At 39.3% G+C, this 19,733-nt stretch overlaps 1 protein-coding gene across 1 annotated transcript in view; it reads left to right on the forward strand.

Annotated features, from left to right (window-relative positions):
- Nucleotides 1-6,447: 6,447 nt before the first annotated feature.
- LOC136876142 (L-xylulose reductase) overlaps nucleotides 6,448-19,733 on the forward strand; it is a 102,039-nt gene continuing 88,753 nt past the window's right edge. Inside the window, exon 1 of the mRNA XM_067149849.2 lies at nucleotides 6,448-6,636. Coding sequence (XP_067005950.2) covers nucleotides 6,585-6,636 — 52 coding nt within the window. The 5' untranslated portion in view covers nucleotides 6,448-6,584. The remainder of the gene's footprint in view (nucleotides 6,637-19,733) is intronic.

Consider the following 19,733-nt stretch of genomic DNA (forward strand, 5'->3'; position numbering starts at 1 on the left):
CAGAAATTAAAGCGAATTCAAATTTAACTTGAAACTACTGTATTCTAGCGCCAATATAATGGGAATATTTCCATAATAACGATAATAATAATGAACGAATGTACTGTGTAAGTTCTGCACAGGTAGGACCTGCACTTTTCTGAGAAACAACTGAACCTATTTAGATATATTGTTTGTTGTATCTACAGGTATATGGGGGTATGTATTATATGTCGATATTATTGCATTTTCTTGATAACAAATGAGAGGATGCATTAATTATTCTGAATGACTATACGTTTTTTGTTAAGGGGTATTGTATGGAATATCGATATGTCGATATTATTGCATTTTCTTGATAACAAATGAGAGGATGCATTAATTATTCTGAATGACTATACGTTTTTTGTTAAGGGGTATTGTATGGAATATCGGTGATATAGATCGATTTTTGTGTATGTAGGTAACGATTTTTATAGGGCGCCTACATTCATGGACGTAAGTTTGATGAAATTACAGCTCACTACGCCCTTACACTCGGAGCTACTGTTGCGAATAGGAGGCGGCCCTCCGGAGCTCCGGAGCTCCGTAACTGCTTTGTCTCCGTCGGTAGTACCGGAGATCACCGAAGGAGCGCTTTAATCGTATTATCCGATTCAATCCTCTTCTATTTCTATGGACTATGCTAGAGCTGGGGACGGAGCGGAGCGGAGCGGAGCAGTTGTTGTGACGTCATCACCCGGTAGTACCGAGTGAACTACCGAGTAAATGTCCTGACGCGGGACGTTTAAACACGTTATAGGTATGCACTGCGAAGGTATTGCATCCCTCTATTAATACCCTTCTCTCACAACGTAACAACTGTAAATAACTGCATATATATTCACTATAATTGTTATATACGTAACTGCTAGGGAGTAGGAGGTATTATGTGGAATAAATGTTAGTTACTCGTATAGTTAACTCATTCGAATAGTGAAACAAAGTATGGCGCATACCTACCGAAAGGGTTTGTATACAAGGGGATTGGAAGTTAACAGAAAAGTAATGTATTGTGACCGTACCGGCACAATTAGTATTTATTTCAAGTGATATGCTTGGTAAGGAAGCTGGCAGCAAGCTTTCTTTGTGTGGATGCTGGGGGAATCGTCAGGTTGCGCAATACAAAGCCCGCCAGAGAGGCGCCTTCACCCGCCCACTGGGTGGCTTAAAGAATCCCCGAATTAGGCACACGTCATAGAAGAAGCAGGAGAAGAACACTACTTAGCGACTCCATATTGGAAAACATCTGCCAGCGTACAGCGATGCCAAAGCAATCGGGCAAATTTTAATGCATTTCGGCATAAATAAGGCTTAATTAACAATACTGCACCCGTTAGAGTAGTGTGCTGAATTTTGGTGGAATTATAAAGTCAAGAGTTCTGGTAGAAAATACTCTCCAAGCGAAAGGCGTTGGTAAACAACTTACATAATACCCATAGCGTACGGACGCGATGGCTGAAGCCAGATGCCTTTGGGGATTCACCACCTCCCCTCCGATGTTATTAATTAATTACGGCAGATCCGCCGAACATATTCAACTCCGCATATCATAGCGTACTTGTGCATAACCAAGTCACACAGTCTAGCGTATTGCTAATTTCGACAGGCTGGTTTATCCAGGAAAGGCCAGAATCAGAGTGGGGGAAGGACACGCTAGCCACCCCTATTCCCGGTTTGGCTATAAGTGGTTGCAGTTTCTCGAGGAGGGATTAGTCGAAAACAAGCTTCAGAAGGTGGAACTACGTGCGGTCCGCGAGCGAGGTCTACCTCTTCTTTGTCTGAATAACTGACACAAAGAAACGGGAGTGAAGTTTTTAAAAGTGTTTTCCAATGTGCAGTGATAGTAGGAAATGTAACTATATGACAAAGGTATTTGTGCGACATCCGATCGCGAAGTAAACTCTGAATATTTGTCAGTATGTCGTAGGTAGTGACTGCGAAAGGGTGAGTACGTCGTGGGGGAACGAACTCTAGACGGAGAACGCTCATCGCGAGGTTGATGACTATAGCAGTAAAGGGGCTCATTTTTCGAGCAGTCTAACTTTGGGATTTGGTAAACTTTGTTTCAAAAGAAAATCAGATCGTGTGAAGAAATACTATCAGTTTAAATCCATGTAACATTGAGAGCAGGATTTCCGGAACAGATTATAACACCAAGTAAAGGGGAATGATAAGTTCAGGATCTGATTTCATCGAGACAAGAAAGTAAGAAAAGGACGGTTGATATAAGTCACGGACGTAGGAGGCGATAGACTTGGGAAGGAGGAGACCATGAATTTACAGCTCGCCTGATTTAACGAAATAGACTAGCTGAGGTATCCATAACAATTAGCATCACGTAACTAGCATCGCTCTAGAACGATAGAGGGGAAGTTGGATGGTGTCGAGTGATCAACAAGTGTGCAAGATTGTGTAAATATAATTGCAGTGATTTGTTTACCAGGAAGATGGATTACTCCGGCAAAGTCATCACACTCCTAGAACCAAGGACTGTACGAGCCAGCGACATGGAGTGAGCACCGATGGCAGGCCCCTGAAAACTTCGGGCGGGGGCCAGAAAACATCATAAACTGTTGAGTATTGAGCTATTTTCTTCCAATGTTAGTATTTCCCCTTGTAAATAGAGTTACTGTAAGGATAGGCTTAATGATGAGGTAATTGATAGGTTAATTACCTGGAGTGGTCGGATGACCCTTGTTTAATTTGTTTTTTGTAAGTAGATATGGGAAGGAAGTGAACCAGGAAGGATGTATAGAGTTTGGGACCCCTTTTAGAAGCTGCATGTGCATGCTATATTATATATTTTGTCATGAATGCTGAGAAAGATTTGAGGGGGGAAAATGAATAGAAATTTGGCCAGGTTAATGCCATAATTTCATCTGCGTGACTGCATAATACGAGCAGGGATTAGTAGGTGTCAGTATCATTAACATGTGCCTATACAGAAGTTAATGTGGGATAGTGACAGCACTCAATTCATAAAAGTAGAGACAGTAGTTAGTTTTTGCATGCTAGTGTATAAGTTTGGCTGTAACTGAAGACGTTCGAGAAAATACGTGCGGAGGTTCAAACCTGGCCCACCCTACACATTAGCTAGGCTAACAAAGTAGAGATTTTTCTAGTTGATTTTGATCATGTGTGAATATTATTATTATTATTATTATTATTATTATTATTATTATTATTATTATTATTATTATTATTATTATTTTCTTAATGTAACTTGATCAGTGTTTTGTACCGATACATTTTTAAGCAACAGATTAATGGATTATTATTATTATTATTATTATTATTATTATTATTATTATTATTATTATTATTATTATTTTTATTACTATTATTAATTTCTTAAAGTATTTTGATCGGTGATTTGATACCGATAGATCTTGAACAATAGGGTAGTATCTGACAGGTACACAATCTCGCCTCTAAGGGGAGAGATTAGGAGACATCGCTTTTTGGTAAAGGCTGACGAATGAACGATAAGGCTACGGGAAGAAATGTGTGGTTGAACTCCAGACTCCTGGCAAAATTAGGGAATTTTGCGATAATATGGCTGCTTAATTTGAAAAGTGTATTGTTGGATCATAAGGATAGTATGAGTTGATTTGAGCAGGTGTGCCCTGCATTAGCTCAATTGTATGGGTTTATCGAGCCCGTGACTGCCGCTATTTGTGCGTGCTAAATGTCCTTTCGCCCGCGTTGTGGAAGGGAGCTTTGACAAGCAGTAAGTTATTGCCCGAGGAGGCAGGTCAGAGCGAGAAGCAGCTGAGAGAACTTGCCTCGCCAGAGAATGTGTCTTTTAAAACGTTGCAGTTTTCTGTGAGAAGAGGGACAGAATATTGATGTAACCACCACACCCAGTCCGTGAGCCATGACCCGAAAGCAATGTAGAATATTATTACGACTGTCAATGACATGATTAGGTTAATTAGGGTTTTTATTTCAGTGTCCCTGATGGAGACGACCAGAGTCTCAGGTTCGAACCTCAATAGAGCACAGAAGAGACCGATAGCTTGCTCAAGTAGCGGGCGCTACGAGATGAAATACAGCCATTTATACTTTGTGTTGTTGTATAATGTGTGTTCCTTTTCAGAGTGTGTTCTTGTTTTATGTTATGTGCTGTTCTGGGCGAGTTTAGACTTCGTGAAGTTTCACTGGTAGTTGTTGGAAGTGACGGGTTCGTTGTCGAGCCTGTGTTCGTGTGATTTTTATTTCATTTGTCTTCCAATTGGTGGAGACGCGCAATATTATTGTCTTTTCCATGGTTTACGTAAACATATGTTTATTTCTCCAGTATACTTTTATTTACGTATAGATAATTGGTGGCGTTAGATATAAGATAAAATGACCACTCCGGGGTAGTTGAATTAGTGTAAGTAAATGTTTAACTTCATGACATGGGATTCGGTCCCAGGGAATACTGATATTTGGAGGAAAATGGTTCGAATTGTAACTGTAAATAGGTAATCTGTGTTATATTTTGTTTGTGTAACACTCAACAGCTTTTGATACCCAACGGGAGATAGACAGACAAAACTGATGGTATGAACGTAGTATGTCAACGAGATTGGTCATCCCTCGGGGATGTATATTTTTCTGTGTATGTCAAATCAGGTATCCATCAGCTTGTTAGTTTGGATGGAAATATTCTTGCATTTGAAATATCCTTAGGAACTGTGGTCATCCACATAAATATTCTTATGGAATGTGGATGAAGTTTAACTGATGGATGGTAGCACGGATTTTACCGTTGCTAAATATTTGTATTCAACTTGTCAATTTATATTAATTTTCCAAGGATGTCATAGTGTATGTGTATATTTCAACGAGCGCCTTAGTAAATTTGGAAAACTTATTTGTGCTTATTCTTTGCCGAAAAATGAGCATCCAAAAATCCTCTTCCGTTCATTATAGGCCTTTAAGGTAGTTTATGTTTGATAGCCTCTATTTGCCGCGAACGTTCTTCGGCCCTGAGGAGTCCGTGTTCAGACCTCAGGAACGGGAGAGTAGCTCTGATCTAGCTGAGTCGAATGGTCGATAACTCTTCATGTGAGTGGATTAAGTATACAATCCCAATGAGGAGAAATCGGCACAGACCAAAAAGATCCCTTGACTATCGACTTCCGTGGAGCATGGTCCCATGTGTTCGTGACCCGAAAGAGTTGGTTTGCTGTCACATGGTCCCATGAGTCAGGGGTGACGGTGGGAAAGGTCCCAGTATTAACCATTATTTCGTAAGTTCATGTGATACGGTACACTGTTAATGAGAAGAATAACCTGAATATAAAGAATCTTATCAGAATATAATGAAAATACTGACATAATTTCATCTACAGGATGACAAAAGTAATTACGTAAATGAACGTTGACTGGAATGTCCTTCTTTGCAAATGTGATTACAAAACATATCTGACAACATACTACTACACGTCCCAATGCCAAACAGCTATCAGTAGAATGCTTCTATAAATACAGTTATTATATTATATTATATTATATTATATTATATTATATTATATTATATTATATTATATTATATTATATTATATTATATTATATTATATTATATTATATTATATTATATTATATTATATTATATTATATTATATTATATTATATTATATTTGATGTGCCACCACCCGTCGCGTATGTGCGGCCACAAAATTTGCATTTTGCGTGTTTCCTATTGTCAGTGATGTCAAAAAACTGCCAGGCATCCGATGGTTTTCGTGGCCATTGTGGAACAACTTTCTGTAAACATTTCTTTAAATTCCTTTAAATGTTCTAAAAATATAACTACTATCTACGAATATGTTTAAATATCACACTAACACCACAAATATAATCTAACAGACTTTACATTATCTACAAAACATAACAAGCGTAGGAAATATATACGTACATTCGAAACAACACAGATTGAATACAGGTACTTTCGTACGTGTGTTGTGCGCTACACTGTACACAGGTCCTCCGCGAGTACTCGCAGTTGTAAGCGGAGGGGATCGGTGGTGCGCTCCACCGCTACAACCGGATTACTCATCGGTATTACTCGCTCCGTCCCCACCTCTAGACTATGCTCGAAGCGACAATCCGACTACAAAGAATCAAACCCTGGACGATAACACATGAGTCCAACCACACCTTTCAGGAAGAAGAAGAAGAAGAACCAAACCATTTTATTTTTACGAAGTATTAGGTTTGTGATTGCCCTTTGAAAACCATTGCAAATTTGTTTAATGGTTCAATTTTTCCACTATATAGGGCCTAGTCGTAGGCTCTAGTATAATTCCATACCATTCCGATATTTTAATAATAAAATCGTGTGTTTTTCTTGCATAATATTTTGTGGACTGTTTCCGTCTGGAGTTTAACCTTGACATCTACGCCCTTTACATAATCAGCAATAAACTAAAGATAAAGAAAGAAAAAAGGAACGTAATGTGATAATAGAGTGCCACGGTATTCTCACACTGCTAACATTCCGTCTGAAACGTTGCTCTAGCGGGAGTTTCGTATCACATCTCTTGTGAGTGGTAAGAAGCTCGATAGTTGAAATGAATATAAGTTTTGCTGGCAAGAAAGTTCTTGTGACAGGTGCTGGCCAAGGTACTGCTATTATTACTCTACTCTAATTTTCATAATAAAAGGGATATTATAACAAAGTTGGGGACGGCTTTCACGAACATCAACGTCGTTTTTTATTATACAATGCTGATCTTTGCACCAGTTGTGTATCATAGAATAATTCCTCATTTTATCATTTTTAATTTTCAAATTCTTGTTAGTTTGAAATTATTTCAGATCGAAAACAAAATCGATTGCTAATTGATTAGCTCATACAGTAATGTTAGTTGCTCTAAACAATAATGATGTTAGTTCTCTGGTATGCGATGTTGATTTCGTGGCATCAGTAAGGTAACGATCGTTGCAATTTAATGATAGGTTATGAATCAACTACGGACTGAGAATTCTAGGTAGGCTATGTTTGTTCATCCTGTGTTATTTTCTCCCGTAACGGTGTGTATTTTTGTGATTACATGACATGTCATTCAACGTTTTCTTGTTTAGGCATACTAATCGCAACCACCAATTATCCCTTGATGCTTGTAGTATTTCTGCATCTCTTTGCCCAGCGTAATCCAGTTTTTGGCTGTGGTACTATAGGAATAGTGTTAAACTATGCCTTATAAGGCCAGTGTCTTGTTTAAGTGAGCTTGACAGCCTATGTAATAGCACTTTCTAGGTCAATTAGGAAAGCAGTGGGAAAATACATCACTCCTCATTTTCACGTGTATGCCTATAAAGTGACATCTGGACTTTTTATGACAGCTGTAGGGGATCTAACCAGCCTTCAGGTTGAGTACTCAACAAACAAATATACTGTACTGTATACAGGCAGGGTGTATCAGAAAAAACCAGGCAGAGAAACGTCTTCCTTTCGAGAAAATGAGGTTACTTTGTTACTTCCAGCTGCGCGATTCAAATTGATGAAGTCACCGTATTTGCTATGCCAGAACACAAGCTGTTGCCGTGCTTCAAAAAAGAGAAGGGTGGGAGTGAGCAGGGAGGGGAAGTGGGGTGTATGATGAAGATAGAGATAATGCTCTGTACGTATGCATAAGGTTCCTGATTCGACTTTCACAGGATTGTCCTGATCTCTTACAGGCACTGTCCACAGTTACTTTATTAAACAGTCATAACTGCACCCACATTACAAGAACACACAGCAATTAAGACAAACTTGTCAGTCAAGGAATGCACCATGCCGTTCGTCCTCTCGTCTGTTGGTCGCAGTAACGTTCTTTACTATTCAACATGCTCAAAGATGTAACGGTGCTGCCCCACAATTGTGTATTTCTTCACTCACAACATTGTAAATGGAATGAAATACTGAACAAAGGAAACAATACACCCAGTGGTTGGATTACAGTAGATGTTCAACATGTCCCCCCTCCTACTTCGATGCACAGTTCACAACTGTGTAGTAGTGACCTTTGGACTCTGTTCAGGATGTGTGGTGTGTTGGCAAACGACCTGGAAAGCTGCCTGTATTCTTGGTACAAGTTCATCTTCTCTTTCTACGGGGTTCGCATAGCAGTCAATTTGTGAAGAACAAACTGTACACTGCCTACTGGGGTTGGAAAGCGACTATGCAAAATGAACGAGAAACTTGTGCATTCGTTCTGAACATTACCTCTGTCTCCCACTTTCCTTCCCTCCTCTGATGCACAGCAACTGCCAGCGACTGGCTCTCTGGCATAGCAAATTTGGTAAGTTCATCAATTTAAACCACACGCCTGGAAGTAACAAAGTACCGTAACATCATTTTCTCGAAAAGAAAAATTATTTCTCCCGATCCGATTGCACCATTGTTCTAACATAACATGAAGAGCATCCCTGATTTTTGTTGTTGTTGGTATAGTTCTGATACAGTCTGTATAGCCTACATAGAAAATACCAAGGTATGGGTGATTCTAATAAATTGCATCCCAACAGCTGTACCAGTGCTTGTTGGCCTATACGTTGATAATGATGTTATAGAGCCTGTATTGTTACAATAGATCAGTTTGGAAAGCAGTACAAACTACCTCGCTTGCATCTTCCCTGGTATACCTCATTACTTATACATAGAAACTATTACAAGGGCTGATAACCACATTGCTTTGCTCCTTAAAGCAACCATCACCACTTCCTGTCCCGAACTTTGGTGGTGATTTATCATGGTCTGGGATGATGATGATAAAAAACAAAATAAAAGTTGTTCACAAAAGAGTTCCTTATTTTGATTATAGCCGAGGGTCTCAATGACTGTTTCAAATTATATTTTTTTAGTTTAGGCTACCTTCTACAGGCACTTTCAGTACACGGCATGATGTAATACTGATGTATTTGGTAAAAAATAGAACTTCAATTGGGGAACATGATTTTATAAGGCACTGCATACTGTTTAGCTTAATTTGTAATAAAGGTAGTATTGCAGTGTAGTAGTAGCTTATATTAATTACCTTGTTGTTGTGTGATCTTTGTGAACTATCCTAGGAAATATTTCCTTTCATTTTTATTTTGCACAGAATAAGTTATTTTATTTTTCCTTTTCTTCCCATTATTCCATAAATAATGGCTAAGGAGTGCAAGTGTAGCAACTGTGGGTGTGGCTAGGCATTAAGGAGTATGAGGGAGGAGTTGGAGAGTTTGAGGGAGATAATTAGGATTCTCTCAGAGGACAGGAAGGAAAGTAGGCCTTCCTCAAATAATGTACAGGATACAGTAGGTGTAGAACCCCACTGTCGGCAGCACGGAAAATGGTTTTCCGTGGTTTCCCATTTTCACACCAGGCAAATGCTGGGGCTGTACCTTAATTAAGGCCATGGCCGCTTCCTTCCCACTCCTAGCTCTTCCTTGTCCCATCGTCCCCATAAGGCCTATCTGTGTCGGTGCGACGTAAAGCAACTAGCAAAAAAAAAATACCAACCAGTAGGTGTAAAGGAGGGATGGGAAGGAAATGGGGGAATTGTAGAAGACAGGTGGTCTAATGTTTTAAGGGGAAGGAGATTGCAGGCTAAGGGCTCTGTTCAGGATCAGAATTCAGGACAGGTGTCTGTGAGAAATTGGTACGAGTCACTGCAGGTAGAACAACCGAGGGAAGATGAAGAACAGGGAACTGTTGCTGAGATGTGTGGAAATAGGAGGAAGGAAAAAGGTAGGAAAGGGAAATGTAGTGTAGTGGAAAGGAAAAGACAGGTGGAACAGGGTCATGGAAAGCAGTGAGAGAAGATAGGGCTGACCAGGAGGGGAGGGGATCAAATGAGGTGGGTAGGGTTGAGGCTCTGGTCATGGGGGATTCTATCGTTAGACGTGGGGAAAGTGTGTGGAGGAAAGGGAACCAGAGTAGAGTGATATCCAGGAATTAGCTTGAGGCAGATGTTGAGGAAAGGAGAAGGTGGTAGTGTTTCACGTTGGAACTAACAACGTAAGGCAAGTAGGTATAAGTACCAACATAGTTGGGGATGTGTGGGATCTGATAAATGCAGCACGGATGAAGTTTAAGGAAGCGGAGATTGTTATCAGTGGAATACTGTGTAGGAGGGATACTGACTGGAAGGTGATTGGGGATTTAAATGAGACTATGGAGTGGGTATGTGGGAAACTGGGAGTGAGATTTCTAGATCCTAATTGGTGGGTAGGAGACAGGGATCTGCGCTCAGATGGCCTTCACTTAAACTGCAGTGGTACATGTAAGTTAGGTAACTTGTTTAGAAGGGTTATAGGCAGGTACATTCAGGGAAATGGGGTGGCCTAGGGAGCGGTGTTAAGCGAACAGGTAACTGGAAATCAAGTAGGGATGACATAAAAATGTTAGTGCTCATCTGTAGAAGCATTGTAAACAAAGGAATCAAATTCAGTAATTTAATTGATATATACTTACCAGATATTGTAATAGGAGTTGGATCATGGCTGAGAAATGATATAATGGATGCAGAAATATTCTCATGGAACTGGAGTGTGTATCGTAGAGATAGGATAGGAATGGTAGGAGGGGGAGTATTCATTCTGGTGAAAGAAGAATTTGTAAGCTATGAAAAAGGTAAGAATGAAAAACATGAAATTCTGGGTGTAAGGCTCATCTCTAAAGATAATAGGCAGTTTGATGTCTTTGGAGTGTACAGACTGGGAAAGGGTAGCGCTGACACTGATTCAGAGTTATTTGATTAGATAATCAGCTATGTTGGAAATGATGTGGAAAGCAATGTGACAGAGTAGTAGATGATTTCAATTTACCAAATGTTGATTGGGAAGGTAATGCGAATGACAGGAAACATGAACAACAAATGACAAATAAGTTAATATGTGAAGGGCGGCTGATTCAGAAAGTGATGGAACCAACTAGAGGGAAGAATATTTTTGATGTGGTGCTGATAAAACCAGATGAGCTCTATAGAGAAACCTAAGTAATAGATGATATTAGTGATCACGAAGCTGTTTTTGTCGTAGTTAAAAGTAAATGTGAAAAAAAGGAAGGTATTAAAATTAGGACTATTAGGCAGTACCATATGGCTGAAAAAAGAGTCATGAGGGAGTTCAAAAAAAAGTAACTATGTTCACTGGAAAATGGTAAATAAAATGTAAACAGACTCTGGGATGGGTTTAAAGCAATTGTTGAGGAATGTGAAAATAGGTTTGTACCTTAAAAGGTGGTAAGGAATGGTAAAGATCCACTATATTATAACAGAGAAGAAAAGAGACTAAGAAGGAGGTGCAGGTTGGAACGAAATAGAGTTAGAAATGGTTATGGAAGTAAGAAGAAATTGAAGGAACTTACTAGGAAATTGAATCTAGCAAAGAAGTCGGCTAAGGATAACATGATGGCAAGCATAATTGGTGGTCATACAAATTTTAGTGAAAAATTCAAGTGTATGTATAGGTACTTTAAGGGAGAAACAGGTTCCAAGAAGGACATTCCAGGAATCATTAATGAACAAGGGGAGTGTGTATGCGAGGATCTTCAAAAGGCAGAAGTGTCTCTGTGTATAAAGGAAAGGGTGATAGACATAAAGCTGAAAATTTCAGGCTAGTCAGTTTGACATGCATTGCATGTAAGCTTTGGGAAAGCATTCTTTCTGATTATATTAGACATGTGTACGAAATTAATAACTGGTTTGAAAGAAGGCAGTTTGGGTTTAGGAAAGGTTATTTCACTGAAGCTCAGCTTGTAGGATTTCAGGAAGATATAGCAGATATCTTCGATTCAGGAGGCCAAATGGGCTGCATTGCGATTGACCTATCTAAGGCATTTGATAGGGTAGATCATGGAAGACTACTGGCAAAAATGAGTGCTATTGGACTAAAAAAAAAGAGTGACTGAATGGGTGGCTGTATTTCTAGAAAATAGAACTCAGAGAATTAGAGTAGGCGAAGCTTTATCTGACCCTGTAATAATTAAGGGGGGAATTCCTCAAGGCAGTATTATTGGACCTTTATGTTTTCTTATACATATATATATATATCAGTGATATGTGTAAAGAAGTGGAATCAGAGATAAGGCTGTTTGCAGATGATGTTATTCTGTACAGAGTAATAAATAATTTACAAGATTGTGAGCGGCTGCAGGGTGACCTCGATAGTGTTGTGAGATGTACGGTAGGCAATGGTATGATGATAAACGGGGTTAAAAGTCAGGTTGTGATTTTCACAAATAGGAAAAGTCCTCTCAGTTTTAATTACTGCGTTGATGGGGTGAAAGTTCCTTTTGGGGATCATTGTAAGTACCTAGGTGTTAATATAAGAAAAGACCTTCACTGGAGTAGTCACATAAATATGATTGTTAATAAAGAGTACAGATCTCTGCACATGGGTATGAGGGTACTTAGGGGTTGTAGTAAGGATGTAAAGGAGAGGGCGTATAAGTCTCTGGTAATACCACAACTAGTGTATAGGACCCTCACCGGATTACTCGATTCAAGAACTGGAAAAAATCCAAAGAAAATCAGCTCGATTTGTTCGGGTGATTTCCGACAAAAGAGTAGCATTACAAAAATGTTGCAAAGTTTGGGCTGGGAAGACTTGGGAGAAAGGAGACGAGCTGCTCGATTAAGTGGTATGTTCCGAGCTGTGAGTGGAGAGATGGCCTGGGAGGACATCAGTAGACGAATATGTTTGAGTGGTGTGTTTAAAAGTAGGAAAGATCACAATATGAAGATAAAGTTGGAATTCAAGAGGACAAATTGGGCAAATATTCGTTTATAGGAAGGGGAGTTAGGGATTGGAATAACTTACCAAGGGAGATGTTCAATAATTTTCCAATTTCTTTGCGATAATTTAAGAAAAGGCTAGGAAAACAACAGATGGGGAATCTTCCACCCTAAATGCAGATCAGTGATGATTGATTGATTGATTGATTGATTGATTGATTGATTGATTGATTGATTGATTGATTGATTGATTGATTGGTAAACTAGCCTAATTCAGTAAGATAACAATATTTATAAAAAATTTAAGTGTTGACTTTGTTTTTAGAATCTCAATCATTGAAGAATTACAATTTCAGTAAATTGGTTGGCATTGTCATATGTATATATAAAATGAGTGTGTGCGTGCGCGTGCCTGTGTGTGTGATAGAGATATATATATTCAAAGCATCCAGTTCAGGAACAGGTTAATGGCTGGACAACAGCCATGGAGTATGACCTCGTATGTAGTCAAGAAAGGAGTGAGATAATGGTTATGCAAAGAAATGGAAAGCCGATAGGACACAATATTTTGGAAGGAAAACAACTGAAGATGACAATTAAGTTCAGATACTTCTTTTTTTTTTTGGTTAGTTGCTTTACGTCGCACTGACACAGATATGTCTTATGGCGACGATGGGACAGGAAGGGGTTAGGAGTGGGAAGGAAGCGGCCATGGCCTTAATTAAGGTACAGTCCCAGCATTTGCCTGGTGTGAAAATGGGAAACCACTGAAAACCATTTTCAGGGCTGCCGACAGTGGGATTTGTTCAGATACTTTGGCAGCATGATATTAAATACAGGTTCCATAGATAACGAAATAACCAATTGAATTCAAGCTGGAGAAAACTTCTATCAAGTAATTTGAGACATAATATGGAATAACAAAATGCCACTGAAATGCAAGAGGGCCATCTACCAAACCTATTACATACCGATTTGGACATATGGGCATGAAACTTGGACAGTGAGGATGAAAGAGGTGAGCAGGATCCAAGCATCTGAGATGAAATTTATTCGGAGTATGGTCGGAAAAACCACATGAAGCAGAGTACAAAATGGAGATAGTAGAAACTTGGCTCAAGATGGTTAATTACAGGACACCGTAGTGTCGTCCCGGCTCAGGTAGTATGGACACGTGCAAAGGATGGGGACAAGTAGATTACAAGGAAAATGTTTGATTTACAACTTAAGAGACCAAGAGCAAAGCCAAGAATGCTGTATAACCGGGCGAGTTGGCCGTGCGCGTAGAAGCGCGCGGCTGTGAGCTTGCATCCGGGAGATAGTAGGTTCGAACCCCACTATCGGCAGCCCTGAAGATGGTTTTCCGTGGTTTCCCATTTTCACGCCAGGCAAATGCTGGGGCTGTACCTTAATTAAGGCCACGGCCGCTTCCTTCCAACTCCTAGGCCTTTCCATCCCATCGTCGCCATAAGACCTATCTGTGTCGGTGCGACGTAAAGCCCCTAGCAAAAAAAAAAAAAAAAAAAAAAGAATGCTGTATAAAGGCATAGTGAGGTCTCATATCAAAACAAAATTTATAACTGTGATGTTTTTCAGTCTGTTGGAACTAATTCAGGATAAATAAAATAAGAAAACATTGATAACAGATTATCCCTGAAAAAGATATAATTTCAACAAAAATTGTCTTTCTTAGGGTTAATCTGTTATTAAATGTTTTCTTTTTTTCAGGTATTTTCTTATTTTATTTATCCTGAACAAGTTTCAACAGACTGAAAAACCTCACAGTTATTAGACTGACTAAAACAAAACTAAAGAGAAATGGCTTCCACTCTAACAGATCATACATCATCGAAACTGAAGAGAGATACAAGGATAACAATTGGGGGAGTGGCTTTTTGCTTTGACCCATTGAATAAATGGAACAGTGCTGAACATGATTTGCAGTTATTTAATAAAAGACTAGGTAAACAACAGATAGGGAATCTGCCACGAGCAGCTCGTCTCCTTTCTCCCAGGTCTTCCCATCCGAAACTTTGCAACATTTTTGTAACACTACTGTTTTGTCTGAAATCACCCAGAACAAATCCAGCTGCTTTTCTTTGGTTTTTTTTCCAGTTCTTGAATGAAGTCGTTTCTGGTGAATGTCCCATACACTGGAACCGTACTCTAGTTTTCATCTTACCAGAGACTTATATTGCCCTCTCCTGTACATCCTTCGTACAACCTCTAAAAATCCTCATAACCATGTGCAGAGATCTATACCCTTTATTTACAGTCATATTTATGTTTTTTCCCCAATGAAGATCTTTCCTTATGTTAACATCTAGGTACTTACAGTGATCCCCATAAGGAACTTTCACCCCATCAACGCAGTAATTAAAACTGAGTCAGATAGTGTTTACATGGTATGGACTAGAACAAGTTTGTTGCGGTTAGTCTCATCTTTGGCTTTGACAATTCGAAAGTGACTGAGGTACAGTATTAGCATTGCTAGTAACACCATTCATTACGCAGCCAGTCCCTATGAAGGTGTTGCACATGGTTGCGGGTACATTTTAGCGGTCTTAGCAGACTGATGGGCTGTAGCACCTTGCGACTCGGTGAGAAAAACAATTGGAAATTACCTCATTTCTCTTGTACACCTCTTAAGTGATGCCTAGGCTGTCTACAGTATAACAGCAGATGGTGGAACTGTTGAGGATCCATCCTTCCTCTCGGCTGAGTACTCAACATGCATATCCTTATCTAGGGTTGAATACACAAACGCATCATCATGTACAAATTTTTGTAATTTTAAACTGTTTTACAGTTCTGGTTTCCTGGGTACTATGTTCCGTAGTTAATGATGTCCTCCAGTATACTTTCCCAATCTGCGATGTTCATCTGTATGATATCCATCCAGTGGGTTCTTGGTCTTCCTACCATCCAGTTTTCCGTCTTTCCAAGTTAATATGAGCTGTCTTTGTTGGCCCCATCCTCATTAAGTGCTCGAACCACCTCAGTCTGGATATACTGACCCGATCTAATGATGTCTCAATTCATTTCTAACCATTTCTAACTTGTCCAGTTATGTTTGTTGACTTGATGGTCTCAAGCCCTTCATCTCAGATGCCTGCAACCTTGACAAGTCCTCCTTAGTGAGAGTGCAGTTTTTGATTCTATACATTAAGATTGGTATGAACTACTGATTGAACATAACCAGCTTTGATTTTGTTGGTATTTTGGGATCCCAGAGGAGTGTTCATTCTTACTGGTAAAAGTGAGAGCTCCTTTGCACTCTTATTTGCCACCTCTTTTGTGGCTAGTGTTCTTGAGATATTACACTGCCGAGTTATGTAAAGTATTCCACACTTTCCAGTGGATGGTTTCCTAGCATGATGTTCGCTGGCCATCCCTTTCTGTTTATTGCCATCACTTCCGTTTTTGGTTTGTTTATCTTGAGATTGAATTCCTGGAACTTATTCAGTTGTTCTTGTTCCCCAATTTTTCCCCAGATCATAACATCATCAGCAAAAGCCACTGCATTTTGTTGACCACAGGTTTTCTTGATGTTCATTATGTCATCCAAGAACTCAGCATATGGAACTAAATTATGATGCAAGAGGTATTTCCTTTCATGTCTGGATAGCATAGTGAGAGGAATTTCTTTGGTACATTCTCAAATATACCTCCTTAACTGTGTTTAGAGACCGGACTGTAGCAAAATTTTCTAACCATTCTAATAAGACTTAAAAAAACATGTTAAAGGTTTGACATTGTTAAAACCTATGGTGTTTCTAAGCCGGCCCCGTGGTGTAAGGGTAGTGTGCGTACCTCTTACCCGGAGGCCTCGAGTTCGATTCCCCGGCAGGTCAGGGGTTTTTACGTGGACCTGAGGGCTTGTACGAGATCCACTCAGCCTACGTGATTAGAATTGAGGAGCTATCTGATGGTGAGATAGCGGCCCCGGTCTAGAAAGCCAAGAATAATGGCCGAGAGGATTCGTCGTGCTGACCACACGACACCTCTTAATCTGGAGGCCTTCGGGCTGACCAGCAGTCGCTTGGTAGGCCAAGGCCCTTCAAGGGTTGTAGTTCCATGAGGGGGGGGATGGTGTTTCTAAAAATGAAATCTAAAATGTTACATTAAAACAGACAAATAAACCAACCTCATGGTGGTACAGCCCTGATGAGCTTTAACCTACCAAGCAAACGCTGCTCAGCCTGAAGGCCTGCCAGCCTTTGGATCCAGGCAAAAATCCCTATCTTGGGTGGGAATCAAACATGGGGCCTCTGGGTAAGAGGCAGCTTTGCTACCCTTAGATTACAGGATTGGTACTGATCTTGTTAATTATTTATGAGTATGTACAAGCCAATTTATTATTTAATTCAACATCTAAATTACTAAAGATCTTGACTCTTAACAAATTTTATGCACCACTAATCAAGTTGTTAGATGCAATGAAAGTGAATGAAATTAAAACTCCAGAATAGGTGCTACAGCAGTATGCAAATGATTCAACTGTGTACTTTTTCTGCTTTCAATTAATTTTGCCAGAACATTATCAAAACTGAGCAAAACATATTTTTATAACATTCTTACACCTTTCACAATTTAGCACAATAATTAGATAACATTAAAGTGGATGAGGAGTGAGTGGAGTGGTCTCTACAATTCATAGGCAGGATCTAGACAATTTTGTACATCCATCTGGTCAATAAAACAAATGTATGTATTTATAAATTTGGATGACAGAGAAAAATCCAATCATAGGCTTGGTAATTATTTTGCAAACATCCATCAGGGCAAGCAGACATCTACTTGAAATTCTTGGTCACAAATGAGGAGCACAAACTGTTGAGTTCTCAAACTTTTTTGTCATCTGTGTTTATAGTCCCCTTGATATGATTTTAAACTCTGTCTGCTAGGTTCATTCATCATACAAATGGCAGTGTCTTGTCTTGCACGTTTGTCAGAAATAAATCTTATCAATCGCTTGGGTAATGAAAATCTCAAATGTCGAGGTCCTTAGTCAGACAAGAAAGCAAAAAGAACTACTGCTCACCATAAAACAGAGGAAAACACACTACCTAGGACATATCATGAGAGGTGAGAGGTATCTGGTTATTACAGCTTATTATCGAAGGAAAGATACAGGGGAAGAGATCTTTTGGGAGAAGAAGAAATTCATAGCTGAAAGACCTTCGAAGATGGCACTGCTGTACTTCAGAAGTGGCATTCCATTCTGCGCTGTCAAGATCAGAGCTAGTTACGTGGATCGCCAACCTCTGCTTGGAGATGGCGTCTTAGGAAGAAGAATCCATCCTCATAGCACTAGTTCTTAGTTACCTTCCACAGTTCTGATTACTTGATTATGATATGTACTGTGCAGGAATCATGAACTAACTACTGTACAGTCTGTTACAAAAGAAGGGTATGCATTTATATCAATAAAAGCTCAAACACCGAGCGAGTTGGCTACACGATTTAGGTTGTGTAGCTGTTAGCATGCATTGAGAGATGGTGAGTTCAGACCCCATTATCGGTAGCTCTGAAGGTGATTTTTGATGGTTTCCCACTTTCATACTAGACAAATACTGAGATTGTACTTTAAATAAGGCCACAGTGGTCTCTTTCCCAGTCCTAGCTCCTTCCTATCCCTTCATCACCAAAAAACTGTAACATTGAACCACTATTGAAAAAGAAAAGGCTTGAACTAGTCATTGGAAAGGAAGGTAAAACATTTCTGGTAATACATTTCTCGAGAGATTCGTGACTATCTTATGTCTTATCTGCAAATGAAAAGATTGCTATACTGAAAGCATGAGATATTATGAAAGTAAATATCGTAGTAAGTACTCAGTTTTCAGAAGGCAGGTGTGATTGTGTTGAAGGCTGTGCAGAAAGGCATTGTTTGTCAATAGCAAATTGTCACCAGAAGCACAATGGAAATGAATCAGCTGTCATAGTTATTTATCAAGTTGCTCATGTTATGGCTAAAGGAGAAGAACCATTTTGTTTGCTGTAGCTTTCATACCTTAGCATTTATTAATTAACTCCTGTCTGTATGAAAAATAGTAGGCTGTTAGTGAAGTAGAAAATTGTTGTAAAGAGTGGAACCTAAAAATTAATCTGCTTTCCAAAAACCAGAGTTTTAGTGTGCAAAAGAGGTGAACAACTTTCAAAGAGTGTACAATATTAAATGGAAAAGAAGTTGAAGCACAACCGTGAATAAGGGTCTGTGGTACATGTGACGAATTTTGTGAAAACTTGCACCATAGCCGCTGTTACTTGCTGAGTTGGGATGCCTAATACAACACAGACCCTTGTTCCATAAAAGTAATACGGCTGTTTTCTCAAAATGATATCTTCTTATATGATTCTTATTTAAAAACCAATGAGAGAAAGATTTCTTCATCTTAGGATGCTGTTGTCCTACAAAGGTTGGTGATCCAATTGATTACGATTACTTGTGAAACAGCGGCTTGAAAGATGTCAACAGAAGTTCATCGATACTAGCACGGAAGCCAGATCTTTGTTCTTCAGTTTTCCCCTCGATGATGATGATACTGTTCACTTCCCATGATGTACCCAATTTACGTGACCATTTGCTCCTTGATGGTTGTTAGGGCCTTCTTTCTCTTACTTAACAAGTTGAGGACTTCTTCATTAGCCCTTTCTACCCAGGATATTTGGAGCATTCATATGTACAAGTTCATTTTGCAAGCTTCAATTCGCCTTTCCGGTGAAGGGCTGAGCGTCCAGCCTTCGAAACCATACTGGACAGGGAAAACATAGCATCACAACATCCAAATTCAGAGCTGAAGGTTGAGATCTCTACTGGTGAATGTTGATCATATTTTTGGCTAGGATGACATTTCCTGAACAATTGCTGATGTCCAGGGTAGCCTGCTTTGGTATTTTCGAAAATACGGTCAGCTCGGTCTTGTCAATATTATTTTTTGAACAGACCAAATGCTGCACTGATCCTTATGATGTTATTAATAATAATAATAATAATAATAATAATAATAA

The sequence above is a fragment of the Anabrus simplex genome, chromosome 6 (genome assembly GCF_040414725.1).
Source record: "Anabrus simplex isolate iqAnaSimp1 chromosome 6, ASM4041472v1, whole genome shotgun sequence".
NCBI lineage: Eukaryota > Metazoa > Arthropoda > Insecta > Orthoptera > Tettigoniidae > Anabrus > Anabrus simplex.